The sequence below is a fragment of the Hyperolius riggenbachi genome, chromosome 1 (assembly GCF_040937935.1).
Source record: "Hyperolius riggenbachi isolate aHypRig1 chromosome 1, aHypRig1.pri, whole genome shotgun sequence".
Lineage (NCBI taxonomy): Eukaryota > Metazoa > Chordata > Amphibia > Anura > Hyperoliidae > Hyperolius > Hyperolius riggenbachi.
In genome coordinates, this window is record NC_090646.1 from 313583090 (window position 1) to 313601388 (window position 18299).

An 18299-nucleotide genomic window follows, 5' to 3' on the forward strand; every position below is an offset into this window, starting at 1 on the left:
AATACTGAGTGTCAAGTGGGTACTGGGAGTGAGTACATGGTGCCATATGGTTGATGGGTGCTGGCTAGTGGGGTATTTGTTGTCACGTGGGTGCTAAATGCAGATGTTGGGTGCCATGTAGGTTCTAGCAAAGGGTGTCATGTGGAATCTGACTGCATGGGTGGGTATCAAGCATCACGTGGGTGTTGATTGCAGGTACTCAGTCCCTTGTAAGCTCTGGGTGCATGTACTGGATGTCATGTGTGTGCTTGGTGTGGGTGCTGGGCACCAAGTGGAGGCTTGGTGCAGCTGTGTAAGGATCCGCTCAGCTGGCTGCACAGACAGCTGTTTGACCATTCCTCCAGTCTGTGGGCTGCAGGTCTCTGGAAGAGAGACTTGTCTTTCCTTTGCAAGTTTCTGATCTGCTCTGCTGCTGAGGAATTTGCATACATTGGTTATGCAAATCATCTAGCTGTCTCATTTGTAGGCTGGCAGTATAAGAAGCTATGTTTCCCAGAGTCTTTTGCTGGTCATTCCTTCAGGGTTTGTTGAAACACTCCTAGAGTGTCAGCCATGCTATTTCTTGTCAAAGTTATCTTAGAGTAATTCCTGGGACTGCACTAGGCAGCTTCCCTAGTGCAGTTAAGCTTATCTGTTTTGTCTGTATTGCCTCTCTGCTGCGATTGTCCTGTCGCCAACGGTGGGCGTCAGGAAATCGTTCTGTCTGTCTGGGGGTGCTAACCAGAACAGCGGTTGTTACTGGTAGCCCCTTCTGTTAACCTTGCTTGGATCGCACTAGCCTCTAGCGGTAGCGGCTGTGGATCCTTCTGATCTTTGTTCTTGGAGTGTAAGCTGGAGCAGCGGTTGCTACCGGCTACCTCATCTGTCTGTCGTGTTTGGATCGCACTAGCCTCTAGCGGTAGCGGCTGTGGATCCTTCTGATCTTTGTTCTTGGAGTATAGCTGGAGCAGCGGTTGCTCCCGGCTATCTCATCTGTCTGTCGTGCTTGGATCGCACTAGCCCCTAGCGGTAGCGGCTGTGGATCCTTCTGATCTGCTTTCTTGTTCCTGAACTTGGATTGCACTCGCTCTGATGGAAAGAGCAGTGGATCTTTCCTCTCGTGTTCCTATTTTCTGTTTGTCTGTCTTGCCTGATACGAACGCTTGCTGTAGGCTCGGTGAGGTAACCGCTAAGCAAGCGCTCGCGTTCTTTGTTTTGTGTTTGTCTGTCAGTGGTTAGTTAGGCGTGCTTGTCTCTGTTGCGCTTAACGTGCTGAGACCGCGCAGTAAACGCGTTCGCTGTTGCGAATGAGTGCGGTGTTCGCGTTTAGTTAGCGTTTGTTATTTTCGTTACTTCTCATTGTCGTTTGCTGTGCCTTTGCTCCTCTCGTGTTCTGTTCTGATCTGTCTTGTGTCACTTCTGGCGATCGCCCTTCTAGCGATCGTGTTCCTACTTTTGTTTCTGCTGATGTGTGTTCACCGTCGCAGGGTCGCGACTAGATTGGTGAACACACATTCATCCTGTACCTGTGCTCTTTCTCTTTAAGGGCTGTTCAGCCCTGCATTGTCTTGATCTGTACAATCCCCATCTGGCATCTGTGGCCGTGCAGCAGTTGTACTCTGTACTCGTCTGCACTCCACAGCGCCATCTGCCGGTGGGAATTGCCCTCTACTGGTGCTTGCACCAAAGCTGGGTTCTCCCTTCATACGCTTGTGGAGGATTTCCGCCGTGTCAGCGCACGCCTTGTGCGCTGATCACTGAGATTATTCCGCATTCGTTACAAGCTGGAACTACTGCAGATGAAACATGTGGGTGCAGGGACTGGGTATCACATAGGTGCCATGCCTGCACTGGGTGCTAGCTATGGGTGGGCATTGTGTGTTATGGGGGTTCTGAGTGCTAGTACTTTGGGTGCTAGTTCTGGTTATGTGGGTGCAGATAGTGGGTGCCATGTGGAGGCTGTGTGCAGGTGTGAGTAGTGGGTACTGTGAGGATATGTGTGGTGATGATGATATGTACGGTAATATGCAGAACATAGCCGCCATATTGTATCTCGTGGAAGCCATATTTTCACCTTTTCTGGCTGTGTCATATGTGAATGTCTGCTCAAAGCCAGCTGGCTTCATGGAGTTCCTGTATGTAAATGTAAATTAACTCTGCATTCAGTGGCCAGCAGGAAGAGCTACCATTGTCTGCATTTGAATAGATCAATTACGTTGGTTAGGCAAATAAACCTAGACATTCAATTAGGGACTGTCTACCTAGCCTCTGATTAGGAGATGGCTATTTAGTCAATAGCCAGTCAGGTCCTTACCTGTGATCTGCTATGAAATACTGTCTCATATGTGTACTTTGCTTTGCCACCTGTAACTTGTAGTACAGAAGTGTAGAGTGCCATAACAAGGAAACAGGTAATTACATAACAACCTCCGCCTTTGTCCTGCATCCTGAAAAGGTGTTGCATTGCTTTGAACTTTGTATTCATGTAAACAGCTACCTGTTGACCAAATATACAATCCGGACTAATTGAGTCTGGACAGTGGGAAGATAAAACAGGAAAGCTTTGAAGTTGCATATCACAGAAAGGATATGTGTAACATTCAAGAAGATGGCGGCTGCGGAGGCGCGGAGTATGGCCGCAGCCGCCTGTGTTCCCTGTTCCCTGGTCTTATGCGTTCCGTCGGCGTTTAGCACGCCGGGAACGGTACTGTCATCTCCTCATGGGGTCGCTGTCTCGCGCGGGCGGAGACAGGACCTTCATGCTGGGAGAGGACGCGATCATTTTGTATGATCAGAGGAGCTGGTGAGTGCAATTTTTATTGGTGTGGTGGTGGATTATGAAGATTGTTCTTTCTGCACTGATCACTATAGACTAAGGTCTTGCCAAACTATACAGTTACCGTGTCTGATAGTACCTTGCCAGCTCCTCTGGTAAGGTCTTGTCAAACTATACAGTCACTTATCACTGATAGTACTTTACCAGCTCCTTTGGTAACGTCCTTGTACTTTCTTCGTAGCTACGTGCACTGTAGTCCCTGACCAGCCCCACTGGAAAGGTCTGGTTAAATTATACAGGCACATCTTCTGACAGTACCTTGCCAGCTCCTCTGGTAAGGTTCAGTCAAACTATTAAGTACAGTGCTGCTAGGTCTCCCAGCTCCTCTGGGAGGCTCTATCTCCTATTTGTTTAATGTTGCACCAATCACTATCACACAGTACCTTGTGAGCTATACTTGCATTATTGGTGATTCTGCAGATCACCACATAATCAGGTATAGTGTCTGCATTATTGGTGATACTGCAGATCACCCAACAATCAGACGTCTGAGTTGCAGCACCCAATCGTTACAATATGACACGTGTCACACCTGGGGAAATTCCATTAGTTTTGGGACTGAACATTAACCACTTTCCCCCTGCCCGTACACATTTTTCCGTCCCTTTTTCCATCCTTTAACCCCCAGGGACGGAGAAATCCGTACTTTCCGCGTTCCCGCCGCTGTCCGCGCTCCCGCTCATAAACACGGCGCCCGCCGCTAGTAAACACGCCGCCGCCCGCTCGTCCGGAGATCAATGAACGGGAAAATCCATTCCCGTTCGTTGATCTAAGCCCCGCAATGATCCGCTGCTCTCCGATGAGCAGCGCGATCATTGTGAAAAGTAAACACTTACCCAGCCTCCAAGTACTTCCTCCAAGCTTCCGGAAGGACGCTTGGAGGTCGCATTAAAACGAAAACTTACTGTGGCCATCTTGTGGCCAAATAGTAAAACTACACCCTACACATTTTTCACATACAAATAAATTACTTTTACACACAAAAATTAACTCATTACCTCCCACACTCCCAATTTTTTTTTTTTGTAATTAAAAAAAAAATAAAAAAATGTACAATAAAAAAAAATACATAAATAGTTACCTTAGGGACTGAACTTTTTAAATATTTATGTCAGGAGGGTACAACACTGTTACTTTATAAACTATGGGCTTGTAATTAGGGATGGACGCAAAACTGAAAACAATGCACCTTTATTTCCAAATAAAATATTGGCGCCAAACATTGTGATAGGGACATAATTTAAACGGTTTTATAACCGGGACAAAAGGGCAAATACATTTCATGGGTTTTAATTACAGTAGCATGCATTAATTAAAAACTATAATGGCCGAAAACTGAAAAATAATTATTTTTTTTCCCACATTTTTCCTATTTTCCCATTAAAACACATTTAGAATAAAATAATTCTTGGCATAATGTCCCACCTAAAGAAAGCCTAATTAGATATAGATCGTTTAATTGTGATAAGTAATGATAAAGTTATAGACGAATTAATGGAAGGAGCGCTGAAAGGTGAAAATTGCTCTGGTGGTCAGGGGGTAAACCCCCTCAGTGGTGAAGTGGTTAAATAACCCCGGGCCACACATCGCACTATATAAGTGGCCTAGGATAGTCACAACTTGTAGTTCTTTGGAGATAGCAACACGCTAGGACTATCCTGGTTCCTGCATTCTCCTCGCAACAACGCTCAGATCTATATGTTGGTAACGTGTATCTTATTTTATTTTATGCAAACTGTCTTGTGTATCTTTGTAACTTTTATTTTGTAATTTTTACTTTGTTTTTTTGTAAATCTTGTGTATATATTATTTTCTGCATTGTTCCCCTTTGTTCTGGAATATTAAATCGATATTTAATAATAATAATAATAATAATAATAATAATCTGAACATTTGTATATCGCTTTTCTCCTGTCGGACTCAAAGCGCTCAAGAGCTGCAGCCACTGGGACGCGCTCAAGAGGCCACCCTGCAGTGTTAGGGAGTCTTGCCTTGAACTCTTTACTGAATAGATACTTGACCTATCCAGGATTTGAACCCTGGTCTCCCATGTCAAAGGCAGAGCCCTTAAAGGGACTTCGAGCTCATCTAAAAAATAAAAGTTGTACTCACCCGGGGCTTTTTCCAGCCCAGTGATGGTCGGGAGGTCCCACGACGGCGTCCTGGCTCCTCTCCTACTCCCCGCTCCGGAATGGCTGACCAGCCGCAGCCCGGGCGACACTCGGCCGAGTGTCGGGCTGCTCCTTCCGCGTATGATGCGGCTGACGTCACACGCCGGCTGCCTCGCGTCATCACGGCGGTACCGCGCATGCGCGCTTTAATCGCGCATGCACAGTTCTTTCACGCCGGCCGCCGTGATGCCGCGAGGCGGCTGGCGTGTGACGTCAGCCGCATCATATGCGGACGCCGTCGTGGGACCTCCCGACCAGCACTGCGCTGGAAAAAGCCCTGGGTGAGTACAACTTTTATTTTTTAGATGAGCTCGGAGTCCCTTTAACCAGTACACTATCCAGCCACAGATAATAAGTTTGACTTCTGCTGTACTAAGCCAACGCTCATAGCCTAGAAGAGACTTCAGTGTAATTTACGTTACGAGTCCAGTGCCTGATTGTGCCGTGCTACTGTACATTTGTATTGTGTGTTTGGCGTTCCCATGTATTGCCTAAGCACAAAGCTGACCCAAATACGAAGACGCGGCCTGCGTGCAGATCACTCGACAGCAGAGTGGGGATCGTTGAAGTGTCTAGCAGCAGCTAGTGGTGGCAGTGAGAAGTGCTTTGAGGGGCGACAGCCTTGTTGTAGCTTGAATAAGGCTGCTCCCCTCTTGATCTGGTCAAACCCGCAGTCGGGAACCGTATCTGCAGGTGTGCCGCGGGGCCGGTTCCTGACAGGTACCATGTCTGGGCTGGGTGCAAGTGGTATGTTGGTGTGTGTACTGGGTGCCAGCTATAGGTTGAAGGGATGCAGGTACTGGGTGTCGTGTGGCTGCAAGTACTAAGTGCCATATGGAGGCCGGATGTGATTATTGGGTGCAGTGTGTGTGTGTGGGTGCAGTATGTGTGTGTGTGTGTGTGTGTGTGTGTGCGTGCGTGCGTGTGTGTGTGTGTGTGTGTGCGTGCGTGCGTGTGTGTGTGTGTATCTAGACTGGATATCATGTGGGTGCTTGGTGCAAGTACTGGGTGCTTGCTATAGTGGGGGTTACTGGTTGAGTGTAATGTGGGTGCTCTATATTAGTGGGATTGCTGTGGGTGCAGGGGGTGGGTGGTCGCTGTGGGTGCAGGGGGTGGGTGGTCACTGTGGGTGCTGCTATGAATGGCATAGTTGCTGCTAGGGGAGATAGAGGTCAGTGTGCTTGCTGGGGGAGGTAGAGGTCAGTGTGGGTGCTCGGGGAAGGGTAGGTTCCTGTGGATTCTGGGGGAGGGAGAAGTAATTGCAGGTGCTGTGGAAGGTAGAGGTCAGTCTGGGTCCTGGAGGAAAGGGAGGCCACTGTGGATGCTTAGGGGGAGGTCACTGTGGGTCTTGGGGGAGGTAGAGGTCATTGTGGGTGCTGGAGGAAGGGGAGGTCACTGTGTGTGCCGGGAGAGGTCAGTGTGGTTACTGGAGGAGGGAAAAGTCATTGTGGATGCTGGGTGTTGGGAGAGGTCACTGTGGGTGTTGGGGGAGATAGAAGTCAGTGTGGGTGCTGGGGGAGACTATGACTAAGGGCAGATTGTAAGCCCGACACGCGTCAGTTGAACCTTGTGATTTTATTGCATTCTGCCATGTGGAATTGTTGAATAAAGAATACCAGCGTTTTCTACCACTGCTTGGTTTGCGGATCCTTCTGTACATATTCATGGATTGGCCTGGCTTCCCAGATCCTGCACCCATTGGTTGAATTGGTAGGGGGTCGAGCGTTTTTTGACTTTTCAGTTTTGCTGGGGGAGAGAAAGGTCACTGTGGGTGCTGGGAGAGGTCAGTGTGGTTACTGGAGGAGAGAGAGGTCAGTGCAGTTTCTAGGCTAAAATGCACCCAGGGCGATAGGTAGATAGGTAGGTGCCCCCCAGTATAGGTTAGATAGGTAGGTGCCCCCCAGTATAGGTTAGATTAGGTAGCTGCCACCCAGTATAGGTTAGATTAGGTAGGTGCCCCCCAGTATAGGTTAGATTAGGTAGGTGCCCCCCAGTATAGGTTAGATAGGTAGCTTCCCCCAGTATAGGTTAGATAGGTAGCTGCTCCCCAGTATAGGTTAGATTAGGTAGGTGCCCCCCAGTATAGGTTAGATTAGGTAGGTGCCCCCCCCAGTATAGGTTAGATTAGGTAGGTGCCCCCCAGTATAGGTTAGATTAGGTAGCTGCCCCCCAGCATAGGTTAGATAGGTAGGTGCCCCCCAGTATAGGTTAGATTAGGTAGGTGCCCCCCAGGATAGGTTAGATAGGTAGGTGCCCCCCAGGATAGGTTAGATAGGTAGCTGCCCCAGTATAGGTTAGGTAGGTGCCCCCCATGATGGAGGGGGGAGCCGCAGCCGCGGGGAGGGCAGCCCGACCTCTCCCTCCCTCTCCCTGGGCCGCCCTCCATGCGATCCCCCCTCGGACGAAGTGCAGAGTAATGCGCAGGGAAGCGCTATAGAAAACTACTCACCTCGCTGGCTCCAAGCGCTGCTCTCTCGCCGCCAGTCTCCTCTCTCTGCCTACACGCTGATACACACACACGCTGCTTCCTGTTTAGCAGCGTGTGTGTATCAGCGTGTAGGCAGAGATGAGACTGGCGGCGAGAGAGCAGCGCTTGGAGCCAGCGAGGTGAGTAGTTTTCTATAGCGCTTCCCTGCGCATTACTCTGCACTTCGTCCGAGGGGGGATCGCATGGAGGGCGGCCCAGGGAGAGGGAGGGAGAGGTCGGGCTGCCCTCCCCGCGGCTGCGGCTCCCCCCTCCATCACAGCGCCCCCCTCCCAGCAGCGCCCCGGGCGGCGGCACGCCCCGCACGGGGGTAGAAACGGCCATGAGAGAGGTCATTGTGGATGCTGTTTGTTGGGAGAGGTCACTGTAGGTGCTGCTTTTGGAATGAGAGGTCCCTGTGTGTGCTGAAGGAGACAGGAGGGTAGCTGCTGGGGGAAGGGAAAGATCACTGTGGGTGCTGGGGGAAAGGAAAGATCACTGTGGGTGCTGGGAGAGGAAGAGGTTAGTGTGGTTGCTGGGGTAATTACTATGGCTGCTGGGGAAGGGAGAGATCAGTGTAGGTGCTGTGGTAGGCAGTATCAATGCTAGAGCTGGGGATGGAGTGGTCACTGTGGGTGCCAGGTGGAGTAAAAGGACACTGTGGATGCTGGGGGAGGGGAAGGAGACGTCACAGCGGTTGCAGCAGTTAGGGAGACACACAATGGTGGCTCCAGCTTCAGATTTTTGGGGGGGTTCAAAAGGGGCCCAATGGCTGGCCGGCGGGGCTCACGGGGGAAATTTACGTTCGTGCACCGAGGCGAGAGAATGGGCGTGGTCATGATGTCATGTGGGCAGGGCTAACTGTAATGTAGTGTTACCAGCTAATCTAGTTACATAACAAAAATATGAAGTAAATGTACATAATGACGGACAGCGGTTTCCCCAGTAAATGCACATAATGACAGACAGTGTTTCCCCAGCAAATGCATGTAATGAGAGACAGCGTTTCACCACTAAATGCACATAAGAGACAGGGTTTTCCCAGTAAATGCACGTAATGATAGACAGCGTTTCCCAAGTAAATGCACATAATGACATATAGCGTTTCCCCAGTAAATGCACGCAATGAGAGACAGCATTTCACCAGTAAATGCACGTAATGAGAGACAGCGTTTCACCACTAAATGCACATAAAAGACAGCATTTCACCAGTAAATGAACGTAATGACAGACAGCCTTTCACCAGTAAATGCATGTAATGAGAGATAGCGTTTCACCAGTTAATACACATAATGACAGACAGCGTTGGGGCCCCAGGGCAGCTCAGGCCTGGCTAGTGGTGGTGGGCTGGGGGCCCCAGGGCAGCTCAGGCCTGGCTAGTGGTGGTGGGCTGGACGGAAGAACTCGTGCTCAGGACTAGCTGGTGGTGGTGGGCTGGGGGCCCCAGGGCAGCTCAGGCCTGGCTAGTGGTGGTGGGCTGGGGGCCCCAGGGCAGCTCAGGACTGGCTGGTGGTGGTGGGCTGGGGGCCCCAGGGCAGCTCAGGACTGTCTGGTGGTGGTGGGCTGGGTGGAAGGACTCAGGCTCAGGCCTAGCTGGTGGTGGTGGGCTGGGGGAACCAGGGCAGCTCAGGCCTGGCTAGTGGTGGTGGGCTGGGGGCCCCAGGGCAGCTCAGGCCTGGCTAGTGGTGGCGGGCTGCAGGCCTCAGGGCAGCTCAGGACTGGCTGGTGGTGGTGGGCTGGGGGCCCCAGGGCAGCTCAGGAATGGCTGGTGGTGGTGGGCTGGGGGCCCCAGGGCTGCTCAGGACTGGCTGGTGGTGGTGGGTTGGGGGCCCCAGGGCAGCTCAGGCCTATCTAATGGTGGTGAGCTGGGGGGGCCCCAGGGCAGCTCAGGCCTGGCTAGTGGTGGCTGGTGCCAGCATCACATGTTAAAAAAAAAATTCATCCAAGTTGGCAATGGCAGTTTAGTTGGCTTGACTGCCCACTCACCTTGAGTGCTCTTCCTGCTGCTGCCTGCTGAGCTGCCTGCCTGTCTGTCTGTGGCTGGCTGTCCTCGGCTCGGGTGTTTGCTCTCTGGTGGTCTAGTGGTGGCTGCAGAGTCCCCAGTCCCCACTGTGCTGCTACCGGCCTGCTGACAACGGTCGTCGGAGCGCCGGGAGCAGCAAGCCTCTCTGAAGCTGGGCGGGCGGGCCAGGCGAGGCAAGCGCGCTACATACTGTGTGCACTGGTGTCACATGACGTCGACGTCACGTGACACACATTTGAACACCAGGCAGGAACGTTCCCTTGTGGGCCGCTCTGTGCCTGCGTGGCTGCCAGCGTCTCAGACTCTCACGCTATTACCCGGGGCTGGGGTTATGTGACTGACTGATCTGACAGCTAGGCCAGCCCTCCTCCAGCTCCAGTCCTCCTCCTTCCTCTCTTGAAGTTGCGGTGGCCGCGGCCTGCCGGGGGGGCTTTAGGGGAGGCTGATTAGTTTACAGCTGGGGCTGAAGCCTGGGTAAGCCCCAGCCAGGGATGGATCAAGACCAAGTTGCGCCTGGGGCAAGGTCAGGTTTTGGCGCCTAAAGGTCAGGTTTTGGCGCCTAAACTGCCATTCATTTTGCCGCCTTTTTAAGAATTCAACAAACTGCGCCTAGGGCAAGATACCCACTTGCCCCCCCCCCCCCCCTAGATCCGTCCCTGGCCCCAGCGTGGCACCACCACTGGAGACACCATCTTACTTGATCCCACACAGCTGAACACAGCTGATGGAATAGCTACACCAGGATTCCTGTCCCGTACCTCTTCACGTCAGTGTCCTAGAGGGGGAGAAGCTTCCTGTGGGTGGGTGTGACATATCACAATCAGGACAGAACTTCTTTTGTGAGGCAAGAAAGGCATTTTTTGAAGATTTTTAAAGGGGGGGGGGGGGGGTGTCTGGGCACCCAGAGCACCCCCCTCTGCAGGTGCCTAGGAACAACCAATCATTACACCGGCCATGTAGGGGAACACAAGAACAACCAATCACTACACTGACCACATGGGGGTGGCACAGGAACAGAAATTGTATGTTCCTGTGTCCCTCCTGTGTGGTCAGTGTACATGTGGGCGATATTACAGTTTAACAGTGTGCTGACCCTGTTATGGGGTCATCACCATATTTAAAATGGAGTACAGAGAATCCCATTGATCACAGTGAACAGTTTATTTTGACTTTTAATTTTCAGTTCTGGGTTGCTTTAAGAACCACTCTTTTGCAAAAATCACGTCATATATACTTTTTTTTTAACTGTACTCTTTCTTGACCCAACCACTGCTGCGACTCTGGGCACAAAATGCAAAAAAGAGATGAATAGCGGAAACACACAGTGACAAGAAAACACACGCACACGCGCACAATTTAATTTGCTTCACGCATGCGTATTAGTTGATCCGAACTGCGCAAAGTCAGTATGTGCTTATTTTCCTCACCGCTTGCTCTACTGACGATTTTTTACAGTAGTGCTGTGAGACGTGAAATTGTTGGTCGGTAGTCTGTTACTTTCGTTGTACTTTTGGTGCAGTATGGCAGAAAATCAGCTGACTGGGGACTCGGGCATTAATACCGATATTGAGATAAGGAAGTTGAGCCAGCTACGGGTTAGTGATCTGAAGGCCGAGCTGAAAAGGCGGAACTTGGACACTGGCGGAAACAAGAGCGCTCTCATGGAGAGGCTAAAGAAGGTGAGCCTTTAGGGACTGAACTGGAGACCCCGACCAAATATGCAAGTGTGTTGTGTGTTATGTAGGACACAATGGACGCTGCTCTTGTGCCATAAGTTAAGTGTTTAGGTGTTGAAAACCATGCATTCTTCAGTCTACATGCTTGGTAGTGTGTTCACATTGGATTGTTGTGTAAGTGTATCAGAGATTCCCAATAAAATATACATACCTGGGACTTCATCCAGCCTGATCGCTCCCACAGCGTCCTCTTATTCCTCTCCATTCGATTGGTACTGGCCCAGAAAAATTTGTCAGTTGGGGCCGGTCGACACATGCACAGTCCGGCCAGATGCGCTCCCCTGTCTCGTTCACGTCACCTGGAGTGTTCTGCGCCATAGTATGCGCAGAAAGCTCCAGGCAGCGGGAGAGCGCGCACGGCCGGGCCGCGTGTTCGCAGTTGGCTGTGGACCGGAGAACTTTCCAGGGCCAATTGTGGGTGAATGAAGAGGACGGCCTGGGAGCGATCAGGCTGGAGGGGGCTAGAGGAAGCCCTAGGTATGTATATTTTATTGGGAATCGTTCGTCTCTGGTTCCCTTTAAGGTGGTTATAATTTGGCTGTATTGATTGATCATTTGATTTGATCATTTTATAATCGAGCGTGTTCCTGTATGCCCAGTTTCCGAAAAGTGGCTGATATGTCAAATCAACCAGCTTAATTGTACAGGATACCAGATATCAGTCGATTGCACAGGAATCAGCTACTGTTCACATGTCATTCAATCAACTCTGAATTGATTTTTCCATTCAAAGCATGGAGACTTATTATTATTATTATTCTTATTATTACTATTATTATTATTTATTGTATTTATAAAGCGCCAACATATTACGCAGCGCTGAACATTAATTTAGGTTACAGACAATATTTAGGGGTGACATACAGCAATATGACAATACAGGAATACAAGAAAACCAGATCACACACCATAGCATGAGTACCAGGTAATGCTTAGTCAGTCACTGGATGGAGCATGGAGATTAGGCAAGTTAGGTTCACTCAGATGCATAGCATGGGTGCACAGTAATGGAGGTGCAAGATCAGGTAGGACACAAAAGGGGGACCCTGCCCAAAGGCTTACATCTGTCAGATCGATTAGTGAAGGTGAATTTATTATTATTATTATTATTTATTGGATTTATATAGCGCCAATATATTATGCAGAACTGTACAATAAATAGGATTACAGACAATAACAGGTGACAGCACAATGCAGGTAATAGACAATAGATACAACAATACAGGTAATAAGCAATAAGATACTCAACACAATGCAGATAGTAATACAATGCCAGATCAAACACTGGAGTGGTAGTGTTAAAAATGTAAGTTCCATAAATCTGGGTAAAGTGCACACAGTCAAGTATGATACACAAGGGGATAGCGCCCTGCCAAAGGCTTACAATCTAGAGCAGGGGTCCCCAAACATTTTTTAGTCAAGGGCCGGGTCAACATACTTTAGACTGCTAATGAGGGCCGGAGTGTACATAAAAGGATGTAGAAAAATGTTGCATTGAACCTAGGTAGTGTAAACAGCGCCTGAAACACCATCCCCCACACGCAAAGCAGTCATTGTTCAAAATACATATTTTCAAAGTTCCCCTAAAACAACCTCCTTTCCCCAGTAATTGCAAGGACTGCAAATTATCCACGCCTACACACGTGCATGCACACACTGCTTTTATATTACCTCTAACCACCCAACCCCCACTACCATAACGTTTTTGCACACCAGACAGTGAACCATACCCAGGTAACAACCTGCCATACAATTAGACAGCAGTGTCGCTTGCGAAATTGTATTGGAAGCCAGCAAATTACTACTTGCTGGCTTCCATGGGGAAACGGTACCAGCGCTGCTGCCGCATCTATGAGTAATACATTTTGTGTGTGGAGGGCCGGTAAAAAAAAAAGCCTCAGGGGGCCGCATTTGGCCCGCGGGCCTTAGTTTGAGGATCACTGATCTAGAGGGAGGGGTTGGTGACACGAAAGGAGGGGGTGCATCAAGAAGTTCTTGGCAGAGAGGCTTAGGGCAGTGTTGAGTTGATCTAGGCCTCCTTGAAGAAGTGAGTTTTGAGTGCTTTGTTGAAGGTGGGAGCAAGCCTGATACATAGGATATATTTTGTAGTATGTGGGCAATTAGACGATCAACCATGCTAAAGTCGATATCTTTTTCGTTCGAATCAGAATTGCTAGCTGGACGGCTACCTACCTATTAAATGTTCAAATTATTATTATATTACCTTAAGTGCCACCAGATGTGGCTAAACAATCAGTTTTTGATTGGAATTGGTTTCTACCATGTGGCTAAACAATCAGTTTTTGATTGGAATTGGTTTCTACCACACTCGGCAAATTGTTTTAATAGATACCATTAGGAATAGATGCAGTACTGTGCTAAGGGCTGTTGATTAACTGCTTCTCCTACCCCGCTTGACATGGTTTCAACATCCAGTCTAAAGTGATGGTTAAAGAGAACCTTAACTGAGAGGGATATGGATGTTTCCATTTAAACAATACCAGTTGCTTGGCAGTCCTCCTGATCTTTTTAACTGCAGTAGTGGTTGAATCACACACCTAAAACAAGCATGCAGCTAATCCAGTCTGACTTCAGTCAGAGCACCTGATCTGTATGCTTGTTGAGGGGCTGTGGCTAAAAGTATTAGGGTGCGTACAGACATGCGACTATAGTCGTTTGAAACGATCGTTACCGACGGCATTGCCCGACGATCGTTCGTAAAAAGTGCACAAACGATCATTAAAACGACCGACCAACGAGATATGTCATTGGTAAAGAACGATCCATTCTGCCAGATCTTTTCCAACGACCATCGTTCAAAAAGTAATGTCTGTACAACGATCGGTCGTTGATCGTTCGTTCTCAAAGCTTTGCACATGCTCAAACAGTTCTTTTTGACACTTGTGTTTGAAATCAGTTTATACATCATGTTGCGCACGCAACGCTCGTTCCAAGATCGTTCGTACAAGAACGATGTTCAAAGTAGCCTTTCTTCAAACGATCATCGGCCGATACCTCCTTTAACATCGTTCGTCGTTCAGAACGAACGATCGTTATCGTATGTCTGTACGTACCCTTAGAGCCACAGGATCAGCAGGAGAGTCAGGCAACTGGTATTATTTTAAAAGGAAAATTCCATATCCTTCTCAGTTTAGGTTCCCTTTAAAGAGGAGCTGTTGGGTATAAGATCTCAGAGAAAAAAAAACACATCAGTAGCTAAATATTGGCTGTACATACATTACATATGCATTTCACTGTCCACGTTTGAATTTCACAGAATTTTTATATAGCATTTGCAGAGATTGATGCTCCTGACCGCTCATGGCAGGTTCCATGTTTGACTGTCTTGTATGAAGCCAATTGTGATGTAATATCCTCCCTTACCCTGCTTCCTGATTGATGATTCTTTAGCCCTCCCAAGTTCCAGTCACTCAGGGGGAAGGGGGTGTGTGTGTGAGGGCGATCTCCCCGGGAAGGCTGTCAGAGTCTGAAGTCTGGATCTTTTCAATGATTCGGTTCTTTGAATCATTTGCAGCAGAGTGAGAGGAGCAGGAGAATGAGGGCACATTTAGAGTGCTAATGGAGAAGGGAGAGATGCAGCAGGAAGATTGTGCTTGTGCACAGAAGCTGCAGTTCCTGTTTCTTCCAGACATCCACTGTGAACCGAATCTCGGATGAATCGACTCACAAAAAAGATCCGTATCAAAGATCCGAATCGTTCATGATCCGGACAACACTACAGTGGAGTGACTATTAATTAGCCATGTGTCTAGGAACAATAGCGGACTCTTGCAGTATACTCTAATGCAATGTGTGCACTGTGAACAGCACATTGATTTTTCAGTGCTGTGAGTTGGGCTGCAAGTTACAGGCTGCTGTAACATGAGCCTGTAACCAGGGCTGTGGAGTCGGGACAAAAATCTTCCGACTCCAACTCCTCAGTTTATGAATCCACGACTCCAACTCCGGGTACCCAAAATGGCTCCGACTCCTTAGCCCAATACTTAACAGGGCTTTGGATTTTGTACAAAAATCATCCGACTCCTGACTCCGACTCCTCAGTTTATGAAATCAACGACTCCAACTCCGACTCCGGGTGCCCAAAATTGCCCCGACTCCGACTCCACAGCCCTGCCTGTAACGTCCCACTGTGAAAGCAGCCTTCGGGCAGGAATAGGGAAATGAAGGGGAGGACCTCCCTGCACTCCCTGTGCAGTGGAGAGAAAAAAAACCTCCCAGCATGCTCTGCAGTATCTGTTATGCGGCCTCCTTAGGAGCTTGGGGATAAAGAGGATTGCTATTCAGCTAACAATAAAGTAAGATAGATTTCCCAGGAACGTCCTCGGACAGCACCCATGAGACTTGTCTCCTTCCCCACTTCAAATGGACAGGAAGCTAAAAATACCACAGACATTTGCATATTCATTAGGCAGGCATATATAAATAGGGAACTCACAGTAAATCGTCAGTTGTTTTCTGTCCACCACACAGGACGCTACAGGGGAGCTGAAGCCAACCATGTCTGTAAGGCAGGAGCTGCTGCACGACTCAGGCCGAGTATCGCGGGTCAGGGACCCGGCGTGCGCCGGAGCTGCGGCCGAATAGTTTCCCCCATCGGATCTCGCGCGCACAGGCGCGTCTGACGCACTTCCGGCGGAAGAAGAGGCCGATCATGTGATCGCGCCAGCCGGATAACGTCACTCAGTCACCGCGGGTAAGCCTATCCAGCGTTCAGAGGGCAGTGAGCCGCGTTGCATCCCAGAGCCCGGCGGTGAGGGAGCGGTTCGCTTGCCCATAAGGTAAGGAGGAACTATAGGTACAGCAGCAGTTGTACGGGGGGTTCATAATTTGGAAGCGCACTCTGTCAGGGGGGGCGCGGCTTACCTTGGCGTGGCATAATTGGGCGGCTTATTTAAAGCTCAGTTCCTGGTCAGAATCCATTCCCTGACCATGGAAACTGCCGCTGGATCCTCCTCCACCAGATCTGTGGAGCCTGGCTCAGAAGCCTCTCTGGTTGGTGTCATCTGCTGACTCCTTTTTCAGATATGTATAAATAGTTTTTTTATATAAGAGGCTGGTTAGTTACACTCTCTCTTTGTCTCTTTTATAGCTTAAAGACAAATCTGATCCAACTGACAAGGCTGATAAGAGTGACAAGGGAAAACAGGCTCAGAAGTCTGATCATAAAAGATGTGCAATCTGTGCCGTGAAAATATCCTCTTCTTCATCTAGATCATTATGCCAAACATGTATTGACAAAGTTATGAAGAAAGAATCACCCGTGGTGTTTAAAGATTTGATGGGATGGATGCGTTCTGAAATGGCTACTGCCATTAAAGCTATTAAGGAGGCAAACATTCCAGCTGCTGGGACTGTTCCTATTCCTTCTCCTATGGTGCCTCCATCTCATCCTTCTACATCTAGTAGTGATGTCACGGTTACACCTCAACCTCCCCCAGGGCAGGACTCTGCCGTAAATTTACAAAAAAGAAAGAGGGGTGAAGATTCAGGGGACTCAGAATTATCTGAGGGAGAGGTGGATATATCGTCTCTTGAGGAAATTCCTTCAGGAGAGGAGTTAGACACTGATAAGCCTCATAAATTTGCCTTTGCAACTGATGCCTTAAAGTTATTTCTTAAAGCTATGCGTGATACCATGGGTATTAAGACTGAGGAAAAGACTCTATCACCCCTCGATCATATGTATGAGAGTTTATCTGATCCTGAGGTTGTTTTCATTCCAGTACATAGTTCTCTGAAGAATATGATTAAACGGGAATGGGATAACCCAGAGAGGAGAGCATTCTGGCCCAAGTCTCTTGCCAATAAATATCCGTTTGACCCTAATGACCAGAAATTCTGGGGGCCGTCACCTAAATTAGATCCCGCTCTTTCTAAGGTCTCTAGAAAATCTGATCTCCAGTTTGAGGACTTTGGAAATTTAAAAGACCCCATTGATAAGAAAATGGATAATCTGTTAAGAAGAGCATGGGAGTCTTCATCACTAACATTTAAACCAGCTGTCGCATCTACAGCCGCAGCCAGATCTTTAAAACTTTGGTTGTCTCATACACAATCCCAGATAGCTTCAGGGGTACCCAGAGAAGAGATACTAAAGGACTTTGATAACTTATTTCACGCTGCTAATTATCTTTCAGATGCAGCAGATGACACGGTCCGTTTATCTGCCAGGACCACGGCCTTGGTGAACTCTACCAGAAGAGGTATATGGGTAAAAACATGGCAAGGGGACACCTCCTCAAAATCTAAACTGTGCGGAATACCTTGTGAGGGGGAATTATTATTTGGTTCCAAATTAGATGAAACGCTAGAAAGGTCCTCAGACAATAAAAAGAACTTTCCCATAAAAAGAAAGAATTTTCGTTTCAAACGTTCCTTTCGAGACCCAAAACAGAGCGAACAGGGGTCCAAAAGCTATCCTAAAAGAAGATGGGGGCAGAACAAACCACAGCGGCCAAGACCAAATGTGTCCTTTCCTCTCCCATCCCAGGGATCTAAACAATGACATCAGGCTCCCAGTGGGAGGAAGAGTAGCGCACTTTTACGAAAACTGGGAAAGTCACTTTCAGAACAAATGGTTATTAAATATAATCCTCGAAGGTTACAAGATAGAGTTTGCCACAGCTCCTCCAGTACAATTTTTTCTTACACAGACCCCATCAGATCAGCATCTAAGCTTAGCCTTACAAAGAGAAATTGCTGTCCTTCTGGAAAAGAGGGTAATTCGTCAGGTCCCAAAATGTCAACAGTTTCAGGGGTACTATTCTCCAGTATTCCTAGTAAAAAAACCTCAGGGGGAGTACAGGTTCATCTTAAACCTAAAGGGATTAAACAGGTCAATAAGATATCGAAAATTTCGAATGGACAATATACGCAATGTGGTCAATCTGCTACAGAGTCAGTGTTACATGGCTTCTATGGACCTCAAGGACGCCTATCTCCACCTGCCTATCCATGTCAGATCCCAGCAATACCTGAGATTCGCCATAAGACTACAGGGAGAGGTAAGGCACTTCCAGTTTTCAGCTTTACCCTTTGGTATATCTTCTGCACCCTGGCTGTTCACTAA

At 48.6% G+C, this 18299-nt stretch overlaps 1 protein-coding gene across 5 annotated transcripts in view; it reads left to right on the forward strand.

Annotated features, from left to right (window-relative positions):
* The first annotated feature begins 10869 nt into the window (after positions 1–10869).
* LOC137509395 (scaffold attachment factor B1-like) overlaps positions 10870–18299 on the forward strand; it is a 256890-nt gene continuing 249460 nt past the window's right edge. For all 5 annotated transcript variants that reach the window (XR_011020490.1, XM_068233830.1, XM_068233832.1 and 2 more), the window contains exon 1: positions 10870–11152. Coding sequence is in view for 4 of the 5 variants with exons in the window: in XM_068233830.1 (XP_068089931.1) it covers positions 10994–11152 (159 nt within the window). In the remaining variant the exon portion in view is untranslated. The remainder of the gene's footprint in view (positions 11153–18299) is intronic.